At 39.3% G+C, this 21920-nt stretch overlaps 1 protein-coding gene across 1 annotated transcript in view; it reads left to right on the plus strand.

The window, feature by feature from the left end:
• Nucleotides 1-21920, plus strand: part of LOC134540888 (fat-like cadherin-related tumor suppressor homolog) — an 898605-nt gene that overhangs the window by 832249 nt on the left and 44436 nt on the right. The window contains 9 exon segments of the mRNA XM_063383917.1: nt 1451-1651; nt 5890-6084; nt 8597-8902; nt 10201-10409; nt 11665-11809; nt 13946-14107; nt 15878-16195; nt 17878-18177; nt 21026-21286. Of these exon segments, the coding sequence (XP_063239987.1) occupies nt 1451-1651; nt 5890-6084; nt 8597-8902; nt 10201-10409; nt 11665-11809; nt 13946-14107; nt 15878-16195; nt 17878-18177; nt 21026-21286 (2097 nt within the window).

Below are 21920 nucleotides of genomic sequence, written 5' to 3' on the forward strand. Positions count from 1 at the left end.
GTACTTAGTGTGTTATAATGGGCGTAAATAATACGTGCACAACTGTTCATAATATTATCATCACACACAAAAAATGCAAGGGAGGTGGAGTTAAAATTTTAGAAATCCTTAAAAAAAAAGGAACAACATAAAAGAGGGGGGGGGGGGGGGAAACCACATGGTGTGTGAGTCCGGGCCTTAAGTCCGAATGGGGTGATTTTATTTAAAAATACGTTTTAAAAGTTATTATTAGTTTTTTTTTTATCTAGCCATAACACTATGCACAGCTCACACAAAAATTTTTTACACAGCATTTAAATATTAAAAAGAGCCTAAAGTCAAAATTTTTTAGTTCTGTCACATGAAAGTGTCAAATCCAGATACAATGGTGTGTGGGTGTAACTGTTGGTAAAAGTCCCCGATTTGGAACATGTTGCTTCTTGTGAGCCACAAGCGTTTAAGGGTTGATAGGAAACACAGTATAGTTGAAAGAGCAGACCTTTAACACTCTTGTTAAGTTGCCCTAGTGGTGACAAAAGCTTGTTTTGTTTTCTAAGGTAGAGACCTTAAGGCTCAGCTACACCATCCATGCCTGGTTGTTGAATTTTGACGTATTTATTTGGGTTGAATTAAATTGCAACTTTTTTTTTTTCTCTCCCAGTTTGAGCATTTAGAAATAGCTTTTATTTGGTAACTGGTACATTGCAAGGAAAATAAAAATGTGTGCTTATATGGCAATTCATATTTTACAGTACTTAACCAAAATTATTAAAACAGAGCTTTTTGAAGTTATACTTCTATGCGACTTCCAACAAGGTTGCGTTAAACGTTTAACGCTACCATGGAGAATAACGCTACCATGGAGAATTATTTGCATGCAATTAAAATCTATTTTTTAATGATGCCAAAGAAGTATAACTTCTCACGTGCGTACCTAAGTACGAGCACCCATTTTTTTTTGTAAGGTACAATGTCAAGAAACAGTTTTATTTTATATGGTGTTTACATTATTGGGTGTACATATTAATTATTTTTTTTAAATTTTTTATTTTTAATTGTTCACGAAAGTCCGAATGGACACTGTGTGCAGTGGCGCAGCCAGGATTTGTGTATGCGTGGGGGGGTGATAAGAAGCATAGGCCACCCCCCCCCCCCGCCCCCCGCCACCGTATTAGAGCTGGGGGGTCCGGGGGGTCCTCCCCCGGGAAAATTTGGATTTTAAGGTGTAAAATAGTGCTATTTTAGCTGTTTTCGGTTCTTAAATTTAAAGTATTGTAATGGTAAAAAAATTTTATTAATTTTTAATATGAAATTTGTTTTGAGTGATGAATAAGAAATTAATTAAAGATTTGGTGCTGGGGGGGGGGTGGGGTTCGAACCCCTAATTCCCCCCCCCCCCCACCCTGTTCCTGTTTACGCCCCTGACTGTGTGCAATGTATATATTTATTTTTTCTTTCCCCGTGCGACCAGGGATGAACCAGCAGGTGCGGTACGAGATCGTGGACGACGGCAGCAACTCGACCGAGTACTTCCACGTCGACCCGGACGACGGCAGCGTCTACCTGAAGCAGTCGCTCGACCACGAGCTGCGCGACTCGCACCACTTCACGGTCGCCGCGTTCGACTCCGGCGCGCCCGTGCTGTCGAGCACGGCCCACGTGTGGGTCTCAGGTGCGGCTCTTTGCGCGCGCGAGGTTTTCGGATCCCGAGCTCGGTCCGCCCGCCCCCCAACCGACGCGGATATTAAACATTTCAATCTCAGTGCAATGAATAATTGTGCCAGTACATGCAGTTAATTAAAAAAAAAAAAAAGAGGACACACATTATTTTTTAAATTGATCAGTTATTTTTTAAATTATTCTGTGCTCGATATTCGGAATCGGATCCGTGACTCGAACATTGCCAGGGGTTCGAATCGGATTTGAATAGGGTTGTGCGATTCCATGATTTTCAGTTCGATTCGATTCCGATTCGATTCTCACCACAAGAGTTGAAATTCGATTCCGATTTCGATTCTTTGGGTAACTTTATCTACATAGTCATTAGTCTGGTAGGACTAACTAAAAAAAAAAAATTGCAATTATTTTGAACCATATGTATTTAACTTAAATGAATAAAAAATACAATTCTTGACGATGACTGCAGCCTTTAAACTTGCCACAATTTTCATCCATTACTTATTTAATCACTTCACCACTGTTTAAATATGTCAAATGTTACCAACGGTAAAGTCAGCTGCCTCACTGGAGTCACCGAGATAGTGCGATGCGTGCTGCGCTAAGAAGTATAATTTATTAATTAACCTACAGTTGCACATATGACGTATGCAGCATGGCCTAGCCAGTAGGTTTATTTAAATTAAATCCAATAAGTAACATATATTTCTTTGTTTTTTCAACAAGATCTGTTCCCCTAAAAACGGAAAAAATACGTAAATTTGATTAATTTATTAACTTTACGAAGTTAAACCACACAACAATGATCAGCTTTAATTAAGTTTTGTAAAAGGCAAAAGCATAAACAGTAAACAGTACTTCGATACTGACAGAATGTTACGATTCAGTGATTCGATTCCTTTGTGTCGGCACGCGCGATCTATGATAAATGGTGGCCTGTCACGGTAGCCTACAACTCACGTTGTTTCGGTTCCCTACCACGTTCGTGCAACTTCGGATTTCTCTCAAAAATTTAAATTTAAAAAAAATCGAAGGGTTAGGTTAGGTTAGGTCAGTCACAACATGCTTGTTTTCATTGGAAACTTCTGATTTAGCGGCTGAAGTGGTGTTAATACCAAAACGCAAAACTTCGGAAATCTTTGGAAATTCTTGCAGGGAACCGAAACTATGTGAGTTGTAGGCTTCCCGGCATGTCAACTGGTCTACACGTCCGGCACCGCTAAAATATTTTTATGTCGTGAATGTTTTAATGTTGGTTATTCTGTTAACAGAAGACTGTCACAGAATGGCGATCTTTATAAATGTATGATTGAACAAGGAACTATTTTAACTGTTAACAGAAAATAGTGCGTTTATGGTCGTAAAATTCATTTTTAATATGTGTTATTTATGTTTCAAAACAAATAAACCAACAATATTTTTTTCCCGTACAAATTGAGAAATGGTCATGAGTAATATGCCGTAAGTAGGCAGAAATAAAAATGTTTGAGCAGATTGTTAAACTATTTCATAAACAAGCAGTTTTCGTAAGGTATTTATCTTTGCAAGCCTAAACAGTTAGTGGTTCTGAACGTGTAAATTATATCATACACGATCTTTGTAAAAAATTTAATGTTCGGCCTAACCTATATTTCATAACGTTATGAAATTTGCTTGAGTGAAAGTGCGCGGCAATTTTACGAGTTACATTAATTATAATTGACGAATAAATTTATTTCTAGCAATCAGTTAAACGGTAACCGTCAATTTCTTTCTTAGATTTTTTTTTTGAAAAATTTGCCAGGATTTTTCGATTCCAAATTTTAGTTTCGGTTCCGGGTTCAAATAGTTGAGGAATCGAATCGAAGTTGAAATTATCGAGTACCCGCACATCCCTAGATTTGAACCGAACTGAAAATCAATGATTCGCACTTCCCTGTGGCTGTTCCCGTGGCTGTTCCCGTGCGTCGTTGGTAATGTGTCAAATCCCAATTTTCTCGAATTCGACTCCCGAACGGTACCTCGGACATTCCTCTCGAATCCGAATCTGGGTCTCAAGAATCAAAAATAAAATAATTTTTCAAGTATTGACACACACCTGACGAGGCGGGCCCCTTAAAGGCCAACTATGAAATTTGAGCGGTAGACCTAAATGTCGAACGGTGGAGAAATCGAGATAAAGTTGTAACTAAGCAAATTCCTTTGAGTGCTGTCAAAGAATCTGTACATGGCATTTCAGGTTTAAATATTTTTCTGGAAACACGTGTTTTTAGACCTTTTTCACTCTTCTAAAAATGCAGCTTAGTTACCAAATACAGTAAAACACCGTTTTAATGAAGTTCATTAGAGCGAACAATTCATTACTACGAACTATGCCTTTGTTCCCGTCAGACGTCCATATAACATAATGTAAAAACATTTCACTAGTACAAATTTTCTTGCTCAAATTATTAAAATATTCTATAAATATTCATTTGAACGAACACTTTTCTGCCCGGCACGGTTAACGACAAACGGATAAAATCGTCGCCATTCTCCCACAAACTGCCATCCTATTTATTTTGATACGCTCCATAGATGACTGCAATGGACTAGTGTTGAAAATAATGCACAAAACTGGTGTAGCGACTAAAGCGCTGCATTGTGGTGTTCGCTGACGTTACTCTTTGTTCTATGCTCGCACGACGTGTTTAACCGATGCGAAGTTCTACACCATAAAGTATTGCTACTCACACATATCTAGTCGTTTCCTTGTTTATTGTTTGAGAAACGGCGAAGCTTACAACTCACGTAGTTTCGGTTCCCTGCAAGAATTTCCGAAGATTTCCGAAGCTTTGCGTTTTGGTATTAACGCCACTTCATCCGCTAAATCAGAAGTTTCCAATGAAAACAAGCATGTTGTGACTGACCTAACCCTTCGATTTTTTTTAAATTTCAATTTTTGAGAGAAATCTGAAGTTGCATGAATGTGGTAGGGAACCGAAACTACGTGAGTTGTAGGCTTCCCGGCTATACTACGAGTATAACTTATTTTTACATGTGTCAGGTTCATTTGTTTTTATAGTTTAGAAAACTGTACTTCTGAACATGTCTTCTAGGAAACGAAAGGCGATTGATGTGAAACTTGAAATGTTAAAAGCAGTAGATAAAGGAAATAAAAAGACTGATGTGGCTAAAAAGTTTGGTATCTCCAAATCAACATTATCCACAATTCTCACCCAGCGATCCAGTTTGGAAGACAATAAAATGTAAAAAATTTTTCCTAACTTTTAAATTTTATATTTTTTATTTATTACAGCATATTTGCAATCATCTTGTCTTGATTCCAAAGGTAGGCTTACTGTTTTGGCAAACAACTTACCTACGTAGTATTTCTGTATTCGACATATACATACTAGTATGTATGTATGTAGTATGTATGTATTTTGATCCCAGAGTATAGCTGTTAAAGTAATTGATGCTTGTACCACTCATATTGGTATTAGATTTTCTACTTTGTTTTTTAACAAGATCGAGTTATTTTAAAAACCCCAAATCAGGCAATCATTGTCATTTCCGTATAATTAACTTCATTATAACAAACTGCCATAATTTTGGTCCCTTCATGTTCTTTTTAATGAAGCTCTACTGTACTAGTTATAAGCAAGTTAAATCCTCGAATCCTCAAATACCATTAAATACTTTGTATTTTGAAGGATTTGATATTCAAGGAAGAAGATTTAAAGAAAAATATATTAGAGGAAATAAAGTTGTATAAAAAAATTCAGTATTGATAACCTATAAGTTTACTAGGTCAATTTGTTTCTTCATATCTATCCTGTTACCATTATCCTAGATGTTGTACTTTTAACATCTAATTTTATAATTAAATTACTCTAATAATTCATTAAGGAACCATAGTTTGTGAAACAAATATTTAAAGGGTTGAATGTTTCAACATCATAGTTATTACTTTTCAATACTTGAAAAATCATTTTATTTTTGATTCTTGAGACCTAGATTTGGATTCGAGGGGAATATCCGAGGTACTGTTCGTGATTCCAATTCGAGAAAAATTAGGATTCGATCACGTAACTACGACGTACGGGAACAGCACTTCCTAAACTGCAGTTACGGAACAGGCCCCTAACTCTGATATCTCGGGTGGTTTTCGAATCGCGTGGTTTCCCGAGGAAGCCGGGAAGGGGGGGGGGGGGGGGGGGGGGGGCCGCTCGGGCGCACAGCTCCGGGAGCAGTCGTCCGTCGTGTTGGCAGTGCTGGACATGAACGACAACCCGCCGCAGTTCGAGCAGCCGTCGTACACGTGCTTCCTGTCGGAGCAGGCGGGGCGCGGCCAGTTCGTGACGGTGGTGTCGGCCAGCGACCCGGACCTCGTGGACCTGGGCCGCCTCGCGTACACCGTCGTCGGCGGCAACGAGCAGCAGACCTTCTCCATCGACGCCAGGACAGGTGCGTGGTCTCCCCCCCCCGGTTCGTCGGGACGATCCGACCGCACCAACAATAGGCGTATTCAAACTTTGCCGAGAAAAAATTATTCAAGTGACGCGCTTCTCCCCCTGTTTTGCCATTACGTGAATACTTCATCATGTACTAACAACCATTATTTGAGGTTCACTGGTGGGTCGTGTCTCTAGTTCCAATTCACGACGACACTTGTCAAATATTTTCCTCCCGCAATTGCTTCAACCAATGGTTAGTGAAAATTTCCCCTTTATACACATTTTTGAAAATCAAATCATTACCATACGTTAAGAAACTTATTTTTCCTGCCCTTCAGATTTTTTTTTTTTTCTCCCTACTTCATAGAGCGACAGTTTTTGAGGAGTGGTTGGGAAAAAAAGGGGGAAAAAAATTTGAGGGACAGGAAAAATAAAGTTTCCAAACGTACAGCAATGATTCGATTTTCAAAAAAAAATTTCATGCCAAGGGGATGTTTGTACCAACTATTGCAGTTCTCTTTAAAGTTGTTTTGTTATGCCTTTAACCAAATACTTTGTGACATAGCATTAACTCCTGCCCTCTGCTACTAATATTTTCAATAATTTACATGTTGTTTTTTTTTGTTCATAATTAATTTGTAATCATGTTTATCTTATTATTATGCGTAGGCATTTAAAGTATTTTGATTGTGCTAAGATAAATATTAATTAATCATTATTAATTTTGGTTAGGTTTTTTACAAACAGTTTGAAGTATTGTTTAAATTATTTTAATTGTTCTGTGGTTTTTTCTGTTTGGACAAACTTTAAAGTTCCAGAAGGTTTAAAAAGAAAGGAAGACAGCAATGGGACACTCTGGCACCCTGAAGTAATTTTATTTTGTGTATCTAAGAAATAAGTCGCTGGAAAACCTGTCACGTAGGCGCTTGACTGCGTAGTAATAGCCCAGAAGGTTCTCTGGATGCTTTTCAACCAGCTAATAAGGAAGAACCATGATGTGGTGTGACGTGACTTTCTTAAATGGTTATGTACATATCTGGTTCTGTTTTGTGATTGGTTAGGATGACCACAGGGTTGCCTCCCGATGTTTATAACTTTGTGAAGGAATGTAACTGCGTGGTGTGAGCCAGTCGTCTCTCGATTGTCGCCGCGTGTGGTCGCGTCGTCGGCAACTCATTAACATATCGTGAGAAATATGTGAAGTGACAATGTAACGCTATTGGTACCATGTGTAAGTTTTTTTTTTAAGACAGTAATAAAAAAGGAATTTTAAATGTCTTATTTTTCAAAATAAAAACTTTTCTGAATAACTATTTTTGGTTAAAAAATTTAATTTAAAAATAGCCTTTTAGTTCTTACATACAAACGCCAAGTTTTCAATTAATTTGTTACTATTTTGGGTTGCTTTGCCGGGCCAACATCGAATGTAAAAACTTTAGAAATAGACTTAAAACTCATTTTGAAATGTACAGTGTACTATAACTCACGTTTTACGGCGGTAGTTAAAACAGCTGTATAAAACTGCAACAACTATTTATGAAATTTACGTAAATGAAAAAAAAGTCATACAGCCTATGTCTTTAAAAAAACCTTGGTATTTAGTATTTGCATAATGTGCTGTTTTAAGACTGATGATAAATGGAGCTTGAATTTGTAAAATTTAATGATGTTTTGGGGAGAACTGGAAAAGGAACGGCTGAAGGATGGAGCATGTTGGGTTGGGGGGGGGGGGGGGGAGTGGAAGAGGAGTGTGTGTTTGTAAAAGAGGTGTTAAAGATTATCTGCTCAAAAATCGAAGGCCTGTGCATGGGCATCCCCCTGCCAAGTCGACTGCGGCGAGATCCCAGGAAAGTAGAATTAAACAGAGATTTCACTCCCAGTTTAAACATACTGTCATTGCTGTACTAGTTTGTCGGTTGTTTTGTAGAATGTAGCATTTGGCATGAATTTTATCCGTAATGCTTTGCTTTATGTATGTTTTTGACGTGATAGCGTCTTATAAATCGATGAACGCCGGCTGCACGCACGGCAAAAGCATGACTCATTGTTGTCATGTTCCGCCTTAGCCGAGTGTGCGAGAACCGGCCAACCACCGTGCGAGAAAATCTTCTATAATAACATGTTAAGGTGGGCTTTTTAAAAGCAGTTATTAAAAAATAAAAAAATTGATTTATTTGTCCAATTTCGTCATTTAAAATTAACAATTTATTGACATTGATTTGATTTCAGTTTATTTCTATAACTAATTGTTAGTGATTGTATTAAAACAAATTATTTAAATTAAATTTGTAAAAACTGTAAATAATAATTGAAAATTAAAAGAGTATGCTATTTTTCATCAATGTTTTCTTATGACGTTATCACGTAAAATTATCATCCGTAAATTGACTTTACATACAGTCCCTCCCTTTTTTTTTTCTATTCATAGGTGTGATCGCTGACGTGCGTGCCTATAAGTCGGTAGCACTGGCAATCCCAAGCGTGACACAGTTAATTGTGGTTCGCCACGTCGTCGCTTGCAGGCATCATCTCGCTCACCAACCTGCAGAACTTCGCCGCGGAGCCGTCGACGGTCCTCAACGTCTCGGTCAGCGACGGCGTGTACACGAGCTTCGCCCGGGTCCGGATCGAGATCCAGCCGGCCAACCGGCGCGCCCCGGCGTTCCCCCAGGTGCAGGTGGAGGCGCGCGTGGCGGAGAACTCCGCCCCCGGGGCCTTCGTCGCCAAGGTCGTCGCCGCCGACCCCGACCTCGGGCCCTACGGGGAGGTCACGTACTCCATCCCCTCCGACCTGCTGAAGGAGTCGTTCCAGGTCGACAAGTGGTCAGGTGAGCCTTCGAGCGTCCCGCCGCGTTCTCGATGCTGCAACCCTCTCATTCCCTCCTCCCCCCCCCATCCGGGCACACACACACACACACACACACACACACACACACACACACACACACACACACACACACACACTGTATGCACAGGGGCGTAGCCAGGAGGGGGTTTTAGGGGTTCAAACTTCCCCCTTAGCACCAATACTTTAATTAATTTCTTATTCATAACTCAAAACAAATTTCATATTAAAATTAAAAAAAATTATACCATTACTTTTTTTTTAAATTTAACTGCTAAAATAGCACTATTTTACACCTTAAAATCCTAATTTTCCCGGGGGAGGACCCCAGGACCCCCGGCTTTAATACGCTGGGGAATGAGGAGGAGGGGGGGTGCAGGCATGCTTCTTAACACCCCCCATACACAAATCCTGGCTACGCCACTGGGTATGCATAGCTCTAGGAGACGCCTCGTGAATTGAAAACTGCTAAATATTCTAAACTTTACAATACCCTTCTCTCTCCAGCTTGCACGAGGAATCGTTTTAAGGAATAAAAATTATGATTTTTTATTCAGAAGGTATCAGCTGGTTATGTTAAGTTCAAGGTCGCAGTGACTTTTATTATCATATTAGTAATATTCTTGTAGTTAATTTTGATATTTAGTTATTTTATGTAGAAAAGCCTTTTAACTATAACTTTTAACTGGTTTTACCTTTTCTGGCTATGTTGCCAATTAGGTAATACTGATTTTCAGTAGTTGATTGCATTTAATGTTCTTTTCATAACTATAATTTTTTTTTTAATATGATTCATGGTGTGTTTGTGACGTGTCTAGAACGTAAAACATAGCTGTTGGTAAAACAAGAAAGAAAGCCGTGAGGCGACACAACGGACGGTAATTCATCGCGTCCCGTTTGAGAGAGAGAGACGGATGTTTGCCAGGACTGTGGGAAAAGGCTGTCTGACCGGGGAATCTTAAAAACGATGTTCGCTTGCCCGAAAAAAAAAAAGTGTTCGCTTCGCGTCAGAGAACTAGTATTGGCACAGTCCTGGAGAAAGTGGTCCCGCGGTTTGTCCCCCCGGACATACCCTCTAATTAGTACCAAAAAAAAATAAAAAATTTGCACATCATCATCATTCTATTTAATTCGGTAATCAATTTTTATAATTTTTTCGGGTACCCATATTTTGTAAGACTTTTTCGCAGCACTATTTAGGCCTGCATAGGACCTTCAGTTCATCCCACAAAATTCATCCGCAAATAATAACAGGAGACGCCGCCGTGTTTGCTGCTGCAGGCGAGATGGTGACGAAGAGGAAGCTGGACCGGGAGGAGCGGAAGCTGTACGAGGTCCCGGTGATGGCGACCGACGGCGGGGGGAGGTCGGGATTCACGACGGTGCGGGTGAGCGTATTGGACGAGAACGACAACGCCCCGCGGTTCGTCCTCTGGGAGTACAAGGCGACCATCCGCAGCAACCTGACCACCAATTGGCCCTTCCTCAAGGTGCGAGCGGCTTGCGCACCGATTCGAGATTTATTTATTTATTTATTTACTTACTTACTTACTTTCTTACTTACTTAGTATTTACTTACTTACTTATTTACTTACTTACTGAGTTATTTATTTACTTACTTAGTTATTTACTTACTTAGTTATTTATTTACTTACTTACATACTTACTTACTTTCTTAGTTATTTATTTACTTACTAACTTACTTATTTAGTTATTTATTTATTTACTTATGTACTTACTTACTTTCTTACTTAGTTATTTATTTATTTACTTACTTACTTTCTTACTTACTAAGTTATTTATTTACTTACTTACTTACTTAGTTATTTACTTACTTTCTTACTTACTTACTTACTTAGTTATTTATTTACTTACTTGCTTTCTTACTTACTTACTCACTCACTCATTCACTCACTCACTCACTCATTAATTTATTTATGCTGTACAATGTACAACAACAGTTTAGGGACCTTTAACAAATGTGCATACACACAAAGACAATACAATACACAACAAGAGTGCATGCAGTCCCTGCGTGCAGGTAGGCTCTGTCTGTGTTGAATGCACCACAAGCAGATAGGGTCTACGAGCAATACAGGACAAACCAAAAGACCACTTCTAATTAACATTTAAAAATAAACACATAAACAAAGGAATTCCACTACAGGACAAAAAAAAAATTATTATTTTAGGAAACTTTAAGGACAGAGAATAGGTACTTTCCCTAAGAGGCATAAAGAGAGCACAATGCTATATATGTAGCTGGGCTCATTTTCGTTCTCCTCTTTGTGCGATGATTCGTCCTCTGCCCATAAAAAATAAATAGAACTGAGAGAGAGATAAATGAATGAAAGATTAAGACAGTGTGTGTATGCACTTGTTTCAGGAAAACAGATGTAGGTATCCTATACAGTCAGCTGTGAGTGCCTTGAATTTTATATTTGCTACCAGCGCGCACGTGTTCCATCTTGGTCAACCAGCAGCGTAGAGAGCGCTGTTGAGACAGTCCCTGCATTTCCCGCATGGATAGTGCTGCCGGTTATGAATTTCATGTTTCGTTCAGAGATTTGGCGTGTTCCAAATGGCAGAATTTTTTTGAAGATACAGTAACACGCACAGTTTGAATTGCCAAAGAATTTTCACTTCTATCACTCCCCCTACTTTTTTTTTTATTTTTAGGAATTCCATGCCATGTCGAATGTGTGTGTGTGCTTTATTATATTTTTTCCTTACCGGTGTTCACAGGTGAGAGCGACAGACGATGACGTGGGCTCCTCAGCGGAAGTGGAATATTCAATTTACGAAACTCAGTCCTCTGGAGTGAAGGAGCTGTTTGGGATCAACAGCCGCACGGGGGACATTTTCCTGCTGAAAAGTGTCCTGCCCTGGGGTACGTGAAAATAATTATATTTTGAGTTTACTAAGGATCTGCGAATATTAAGTATTCAATATTTTTATTTTTTTTTCAAGTGAAACTTCTTTCCTTCAAGGGGGCCTATAATTTTCGAGGGTTATGTAAATTTTGATCGCACGAGGTGAATAGTTAGTTACTTGGGAACCGGTAGAGGAGGAGAGTGCATCAGCGGTGACGTCACTCCAACGCACACTGTTTGTGTGTTTTTTTTTTTTCATTTGAGATCACACCTGCATTGTTATTATTCTCAATTATCATCTCTTATCTTTGAAAGATTTGTGCAATGGGAGTGCATGACTTGATGTAAGCTTTTGGACATACGTCATTGCTAAGCACATGTATGTCTGTAGAAGAAAACTACAAAAAACACAAATGACAAAAACACAAATTAAGCAAAAAAATTGCTGTTGTCAGGATATAAACACTACACAATACTCCACAACAGGAATATGGTCAACAAACAAAGAAAAACAAAGAAAAATAGGCTAACAGAACAAAAAATCCCCCACAAATGATGACAGCACAAAAATACTGAACCCAAAAAATTCAGCACAACAGTTGAAACGAGACAAAAACACAGCAAAACAAAAAGACCAAACAAACACAATAGTTTTCCAAAAACAGAAGAGAATGAAAAAAACCCCACAAATGATGACATAACAAAAATATTGAACCCAAAAAACTTCAGCACAACAGTCAAAACGAGACAAAAACACGACAAAACGAAAAGACAAAACACAACAGTTTTCAGTTTTTTGCCATTTGTGTTTTTTGTAGTTTTCTTCTACAGTCATACATGTGCTTAGCAATGGTGTATGTCCAAAAGCTTACATCATATCATCTCTTGTTCGGTACCTTAATACTACTAATTTATCTACATCTATACCTTACAAGCAAGAAGTTTCATTTCTGTCGCACGTTGACTCCACGCACACACTTTTTTGTATCTGTATCTGTATTGAATAATTCAATGTTTGGCTAAAAATGTTTAATGAATTTTAATTATTATATATTTCTGTTAATTTGTAATGTTTTTTTATTACTATTATTTTATACTGATAGATACTATAATAATAGCCTGAGGAAGTTTATATCTGTTATCTATCACAGATGTCCGAAACATTAAATCATTAAAGCTGGAACTACGACATTATGTCGCCTCCGTCACATGGCCTGCAGCCAATCAGATGACGTGGAATATTCTGTCCGTCCGTCCTTCAAAGGTTTAGCCAGTTATTAACTTTTGGCAGACGGATGAATGACATCAATGTTTTTTTTTTGCACTGGGCAATTGACTGACACGAGAACACAGGCCCCGTGGAGTTGGTATTTATTCGTTCATTTGTTTTGGATACTAACAGTGCAGTTGTTGAAACTCACGTCCAAACAAATCATTGGCAACTCTTGAGTTTTTCTGAGAGATATCTAACAACTCTATGTAATCTGGATGGCAGTACAAGAATTTCGTGACTATCATCCTGAGAGAGAGGGAGGGTGGGAAAATAAACCACTTCTTTCGAGCTGTGGGCAATAACCATGCTTTCTGTATATTCATGTGGCTAGGGCGTCGTGGGAAATTTGTCTGTTGGTTGACTGCCCCCGTCCCTCCTTTTCTTTTTCCCCTTCACAGTGGGATGGTCATTATCTCCCGATTTTTCGAAAATCATGAAAATTGAAGTCCTTCTGGTACCATCAGATTCCCTTGTTGGTGGGAAAGATGGGGGGGAGGGGGGGTGGTGTTTGTTTATCATTTGCCCCCAAATTTTAGGGACTTTTAAATTGTATTTTGTGGTGCATTTAGAATTAATTATAAAAAACTAAAAAGAAAAAAAAACCTTGCTTGTTTGTTGTATAAACAAAAAGTGAAAAATAATATTTAAATTTAGGTAATCTGTTTAACAGTGATAGCATGAACTACAACTCTGTATAAAATATATATTTATACTTTTTGAATGAGCTTAAAATAAGACTCAAGAAATAAACAGAACAATTAATTTCAATGAATGTTAAAGCATGGGTGTTGTTGTCTTAAATTTTCTACCACAAATGTCTGTTCTTTGAGACTTGAGTCCTTGGTTTTGCAGGAGTAAGTGGTATTTTGTTTTGTTTCAGAAAATCAAGTCTTCCAATTTTTCGTGAGAGCGCAGGACAAAGGACCCACGTCTCTACACGCGGATGTGCCCATAGACGTGTTCGTGATGGGCCGCCAAGATACGGCGCCTTTGTTCCAGCGAACAGACGAGAAGTTTTTCATCCCGGAAAATTCCCCGCCGGGTGAGTTCGAGGCACAGGTCGCGAGAAACGAGAGGAAGAATGAAAGAAGAACTCTTGCATATGTGTACCTAGGGGGTCCTTCCCTTCTCTTGTCTCATTCCATTTTTTTAACGACTTCAAAAAAAGGAGGAGGTTCTATGTTCGACTGTGTGTATTTTATTTTAATGTATGTTCACCGTTATCTCTGTCAATTGTGTATCGATTTTCGAAATTCTTTTTTTTTTTGACGATACAATTTGTCCTTGGGTTCCCACGCTCCGTGGGTGACTACCGTTCCTGTCTCTCTCTTGCACTTCGAGCCATCATCCGCCTCTAGCGCTGGTGTGGTTAACCATCACGTTCATCATGCTTTCAGGCGAAGGATGAAAGCAAAACAGTAAAGAAAATTGTATGACTTAACTAATGAGCCAAATAGGTAATAATAACTCTTAGCAGCTTTAAAAGTTTAATATATGTAAACTTAACAGACTTACAAACATTAACAGATCCCTACTAATGTTATAAATGCGAAAGTGTGCTTGTCTGTTTGTCCTTCTTTCATGCAGCTACTTAGCAACTGATTGATATCATTTTGTGGATACAGGCTGGAGAGTGACATAGACTACATATAATTTTGAAATTCCATTCCTAAGGGATTGAAAAAGGAGTAAATTTTGTTTTTTAATAGATAATCATAGGAGGTAGGCCACAGACACACAATCAGTTACGTTTCTGTCATTTCTCCATGTCCGTCACAGGGCCATACTGTAAGGTCTGGCAACTTACTCTCCTTTTCCTTGGCAAAAGCTGTCCACTTACTGAAGCTCGCATTACATTACATTAATATAAAATCACCTTTGTGGTGAAAACAGTTGGAAGAAAATGTTATTAAAAGAACCTGAAAAAAATTCTGAAATTGGTTCAACAGTTATTTGTAGACAAACTATATATTTACACACTAACTGAAGTACCCGGTATTGCCTAGTCTTTACACAGAGAATAGGTGTATTTTATCAAAACTATCAAGTAGACAGACCAGTAGATCTTCTTCTCTTGTTTTGAATGTGATGTGTGTAAAATATCTTCAAAATCAAAGTAAACTGTATAATTAAAAAAAAAAAAAACTATATATATATATATATATATATATATCCGTTGAAATGCATGACATAAGTTGAAACTTCTTGCTTATTATATTATTTGGTATAAAAAAATATACATAATTCTCTTCAGCTGAGGTCGCAGGTAAAAAAAATATATATATATATATATATATATGCAACTATGCGAGATACTAAATTATGCTATTGCATAAGTATGCAAGTGCAAAGTATCCATTTATACAAGTTTGCAAGTATGCCAGGTTGAAAATATGTAAGTATGTGAGTGTTCAAGTGTGCAATCATGCAGTTGTGAAAGTGTGCAATCATCCAGTTGTGAAAGTGTGCAATCCTGCAGTTGTGAAAGTGTGCAATCCTGCAGTTGTGAAAGTGTGCCATCATGCAGTTGTGAAAGTGTGCAAGTGTTCAAGTTTGCAAAATCGCAAGTGTGCAAGAACGCAGAGTGTGCAAGTATGTACATCATTTCTACCTCTCTCTCCTCTGCCATCTCCTCCTCTACTGGTTCCCCTACAACCATTCCTTTCATGCGAGAAATAAATTTTCGTAACGCTCGACAATCGTAGCCCCCCCTCAGCCGAAAAAGTTTCATTTCAAAACCGGTCGATATAAAATGTTAAATCTCTAATGGGTTTAACTTCGAAACCTCGTTTTTTTTTTCGATCCCGGGCAGGCACGATCATAACGCGGCTGAAGACGGTCACCAACGCCACGGTGCGGTACCGGCTGGTGTCCGGGGACGGGGACGCCCCGCTGTTCGGGGTGGACGGCGGCGGGCGGCTGACGGTGCTGCGCGGCCTGGACCGCGAGTCCACGGACGCCCACGTCATCGGCGTGCTCGCTGAGACGGACTCCAGCCCGCCGCTCACCGCGCTCGCCGAGGTCTCGCTCAAGATCCTCGACGACAACGACAACGCGCCCGAGTTCGAGAGCAACCCCTACAGGCTCACGCTGGCGGAGAACACCGAGGAGGGCACCGCCATCTTGAAAGGTACGGCCCGCGACGGCTCGGGCATTTTGGAAGGTACGGTTACGCGACGTCTCAGGCATCTTGAAAGGTACGGTTACGCGACGTCTCAGGCATCTTGAAAGGTACGGTCCTAAACGTTTCAGCCATCTTGAAAGGTACGGTCCGCGACATCTCATTCATCTTGAAAGGTACGGTCCGCGACGTCTCGGGCATCTTGAAAGGTACGGTCCGCGACGTTCCAGGCATCTTGAAAGGTACGGTCCGCGACGTTCCAGGCATCTCGAAAGGTACGGTCCGCGACGTTCCAGGCATCTTGAAAGTTACGGTCCGCGACGTCTCAGGCATCTCGAAAGGTACGGTCCGCGACGTTCCAGGCATCTTGAAAGGTACGGTCTGCGACGTTCCAGGCATCTTGAAAGGTACGGTCCGTGACGTCTCAGGCTTCTTCAAAGGTACGGTTTGCGACGTCTCAGGCATCTTGAAAGGTACAGACCGCGACGTTTCAGGAAGCCGCCTGGAACAAGCGACACCTGTCTGATGGCACGTGGGTATGCCTTTGCGAAATCTAGTTCCTTGATGCGAAGTGCCATTTACCAAATAAAATACATATTCTAAAATATTCGCTAAGTCGAATCAAATTGTGCATATTGTTCTCAGCAAGGCTGTATCACACTCATTTTATAAAATACTGATCAAAGTAAAAAAATAATAATATTTTAACATTCGTAACGTTTGAACTGAATCTTAATATGTTTTTAGGCTACTTTGTTTCAAATAATTCTATAGTAAAAACAGAACATGTAAATTATTCTACTATTCTGGTGGAGTAAGTAAATTTTTTTTTACATAAATATAAACAATTGCATTGAAATATTCCGGTTTTAAAAAAACCAAAAGTTGGGCTACAAGTAAAAACCATAAAATCTTGCCTCTAGTAAATAAACATTCTTCTGTAAAAAAAAAAAATGTTGTTGCTTTTTTTGTTATTTTTTTCGCTGGAAGTGGATTTTTGGTGTCGTGCTCTTTTTTTTTCTTTGTTCGTCACCAAAAATGAAAGAACATTGTCAGAAGTGACTTTATATATATGGACGGCCTCCGGGTAAAAGGTAACAAGTCACATTTTGGTGATTTTTAGTTTATTCCAGCACTTAAACTCTTAAGTATACTTAGAGTATGTAATGCATTTTTAATCATTGGCAACTATGTTGGTAAATATGTTGGTAAATAAAAGAATAATGCAAGAAAATTCCAAGTATTTAAATTCAATTTTTATCCAAGAATTTTTTTGTTTCTCCTGCAATAAGTGAATTCTTGACTTGTTACCTTCTACCGGTCCATATATACAGTCCGCGACGTCTCGGGCATCTTGTAAGGTACGGTCCGCGACGTCTCGGGCATCTTGTAAGGTACGGTCCGTGACGTCTCGGGCATCTTCAAAGGTACGGTCCGCGAAGTCTCGGGCATCTTCAAAGGTACGGTCCGTGACGTCTCGGGAATCTTCAAAGGTACGGTCCGCGACGTCTCGGGCATCTTGAAAGGTAGGGTCCGTGAATTCTCAGGCATCTTGAAAGGTACGGTCTATAGTAAAAATGGAACATGTAAATTATTCCACTAATTAAACTAGTAACTTTTTTGGTTTAACGAACTACTTGAAAATAAAACGTACATCATTCATCAGTCACATGTCTGGTTTGGCCCGGCAGTGATCGCCCACGACCGCGACGAGGGCAGCAACGGCGAGGTGCGCTACTCGTTCGGCTCGGATGTCGGCGAGCTGGCCGACGTGTTCGCGGTGAATGCCTACACGGGCTGGGTCACCACGCTGGTGCGGCTGGACCGCGAGGCGCGCGCCGAGTACTCCTTCCAGGTGGTGGCGACCGACGGCGGGGGCGGAGTGGGCGGCGGGGGGGCGAGGCACTTCGCCCGCGCCGGGGTCCACATCCGGCTCCAGGACTACAACGACAACCCGCCCGTCTTCACCAAGCCGCACTACGTCGCCGCGGGTACGTCGGCCGTCCCTGCCCCGGGAACCATCCCGTTTTCCCAGATTATTGAATTTACATCAAGCTTCGGTGGAAGTACGAACTAGGCCGCGGGTATGTCGGCCACCCGTTCTCCCGGATTGTTGAGTTTCCATCAAGCTTCAGTGGAAGTACCCAACTAGGCCTGTGTGGAATACTAGATTTTTTACGTGAAGCAAATGTCAAAATCTAATGTTAAAAAACATCAGCGAATTTGAATCGAACCGCTAACATGGTTCTCAACTAGGCTTTATTACACTTATTTTTTATAAAAATACTGGGTTTAAGTTGGGTTTAAGTTAAAAAAAAAATTAACGTATGTTTTTGAACTGTTTATTGTGATTAACCGATTGGGCCATATATATATATATATATATATATATATATATATATATATATATATATATATATATATATATATATATATATATATATATATATATATATATTACACAATTCATAAAAATTATAAACTATAAATGCATAGTACTAATATCGAGCATTTATAAAAGAAAACCTTGAGTGCCTCATTTGATAATTCTAAGTGACAAACTTTAGTCGTACAAAACATATACACACAAAAAAAAAAGCTAAGTTTTTTCCATGAGCGATTCTTAGACTTCGCAACAAACGCCTAGCAAAGTTTCACATCACGACCAAAGCTTCAAATAAAATTAATAGCATATTTTGTGGCAAAGTTAAATCAAATACAGTCAAACCTCTATCTATCGTTTTTCAGGGGATCAACAAAAAAATTCAGTAGATGCGGACATTCAATAGATGTGGACTACACTCTTAGATTAAAAAAAAAATATTTCAACCTTAAAATTAGTGTCAGACATATCAATTATTTGTCATTAAAGTTTAATCAATTGAAAAAAAAATAAAAATGGAAGCATTTTACTTAATTCAATTTACACTTTAAAAAAAACATAGCCTATGCACAGTAGACTTACAATTAAATTTCAATTTCTTCAATAATCCTAATTCGTCCATCAAGTTTTCTCAAATACAGTAAAACCTCGCTCGTACGGCCCCCGGTTCGTACGTACACCTCAGTCGTACGTACAGATTTCCGGAAAAAAAAAGTTTAAAAATATGAACAATTGTAAGAATTACGTTAAAGCTAATTAAAATACAGCGTTCAGAACAAATACGGGCTACATTACACATACGCATTGCGCCACAGTAAAAAAAAAAAAAAAAAAAAAAAAAAAGGCAGCAAATTGATGGAAATTTACCGTAAATAGCGCGCCATGCACGGAGAAAGGTCATTGTACTTGATCAGCTGTTGTTACGGCGTAGTCGCCGGCTGGCTTTCTCTGTTCTCTGAGTTGCGCATGCGCAGTATAACAAACTCAACTCTCCGCCCAGACTCGTGACCTTCCATCAGCAGCCAGCCAATAGATGCGAGCTTAGCGGAAAAAAATATAAGCTCCACCTCCCGTGTACCAGTTTTGTCCAGTTATAATACCAGTTTATTGGTATACGCAACAGTTTTCTCGCTGCCGTGACGTGTTCAAGTTTACATTCATCTTGATGTCTTGATACCAATAATTATTTACGATCCCCAGAAATAAATGGTTAGTTTAAAAAATATGCGTCAACTGTACAACACCGTACTTCCGAAAATATAAAATACGTATAAAACAGTTACCAAGACTCCGCTCATTTAATCTTGTGAAGTTTATGTGTCGTACCAGTATTTCGGCTAAGTTGTGACATAAATACAGTAACTTACAAGCAGCCACGTCTAATATTCCCGACATTTCCCTTACGTTTATACATTCCTGAGTTTACGTTTTTCCGTCGTGCATTTTAGATTGTCTCCTGCTATGATTACTCGGACTTTTACACGCCTAGACTTAAATTATTACATGTTTAGAAATAAAAGCAACTTTTCATGTTATAAAATATGTTTATTTTGAGATTTAAAATGTTCATTGCCGACTATAAACGTTACGTTTTTCACGATGTTTTTAGACCTACCAGCTAATCTTATCTACACTTAAAGTACCCAAGGCATTTTTTTGTTTGAGCAAATATATTGTGTGTTAATGCTCAGTCATAATAAGGGACATGTTTATTCTTGAAGTGATTTTATATACGTACAGTATAAAATGTTTCATTTTGTTTTTTACGTTACCATTTTAGACGACTTGAAAAAGTTTCGTACATAAATACAAGGCGATAGTGTGGCAACGTTTCGTGACGAGTTGATTTCATGGAAATATGGCACCAATGTTAGCCATTTACTGTTTATTGACAGTTCACTCGTTGCTATTATAAAATGGCTGCAGATTTAAGGTGATTTTTACTATTTCTATATACTATCGTTACTGTTTTTATGACGGTTTCTTTCTAAGAAATGGTTATTTCTGCAAAATCTTTATGGTTAAACGATCATCTATTATAATTTATAGTGACGGGACCACATATTTTGGATGATCAATGCGAACAAAACGATAATTCGAACATCGGTACAAGCGGACTTTTTTAACCTTAGTTGTATAACAATTTTGCCTGGACCGTAGAAAGTATACGATAAACACGGACAATCGATACATGCGAGTTCGATATATGTATAGAGGTTTGACTGTATTATGAAAGTTTATCGTTACCATCGGTTTTCATTTGAGTTCATTATTTCCAGTTTTATAATAATAAACATTTTACAATTATCACTCAAGTAGACCGTGTAATCTTGTCACAAACCGGGGCCCTTCCTGGATTCTGAGGGAGTTTGCCTCATTACCCCTCCCTTGTTGCCTTCTGTCTGTCTCCCGACGACCCTGCTTGACGACGGTGTGTGATTCCCCCCTCCCTCCAGTGAACGAGGATGCCCTCCCGGGGACCGTCGTGGTGCAGCTGGGCACCACGGACGCAGACACGGACCTGCCGCCCGGCGTGGAGTACCACGTGGTGGGCGGGGACCCCCGCTCGCAGTTCCAGATCCGGCAGGCGGGCGCCGTGTACGTCAGCCGGCCGCTGGACCGCGAGGCCGTGTCCGGGTACTCCCTCGACGTCGCCGCCACCGACGGCAAATTCACCGCCGTCGCCAAGGTCACCATCGACATCCTGGACGCCAACGGTGAGAAGCCCCTCCTCCTCCGAGCCCTCACCCACCTTATTTATACAGGATGTATCGAAAATTCATGTCACAACGCTTGAGGGGTTGGAAAGCTCTTATTATGTTGACGTATTTATGCAAAAAAGGAACCAACCGACATGAAACCTATTCTGAGTATTTAAAAAGTTAAAGTTAATTATAAATTGTAATTCTCGTATTGATAACATAGTGTGGGGTATAATTTTATTGGTCCAGTATAAATACTGATGTAATGATAGCGACGACGGAACGATCAACCTTGTACTATTTTGATTTTTTTCCAAATAATATATAACAAAATTGTGGGTTGGTTCCTTTTTGCATAACTACGTCCAATTTGCAACCATTTTTGCCAATAAACATGTTACCGTAAACACGTAGTTGAGCCCCTGTAGCCCCACTCTTTCTGGGGCTACAACGGCTTAACTAAGCGTTTCCGGCAACATGTTTATATATGTATATATATGTATATTTCAAGATTTCCCGATCATTCAAAATTTAAAATAAGTACAGTATTCATATTTTAAAAAAAATTGGCTGTCTGTAAAGTCGGTTTACGGATGATAGTTTAACGTGACAACGTCTTAACAAAACATCGATGAGATTGATTGCATAC

Source organism: Bacillus rossius, chromosome 17 (genome assembly GCF_032445375.1).
Source record: "Bacillus rossius redtenbacheri isolate Brsri chromosome 17, Brsri_v3, whole genome shotgun sequence".
NCBI lineage: Eukaryota > Metazoa > Arthropoda > Insecta > Phasmatodea > Bacillidae > Bacillus > Bacillus rossius.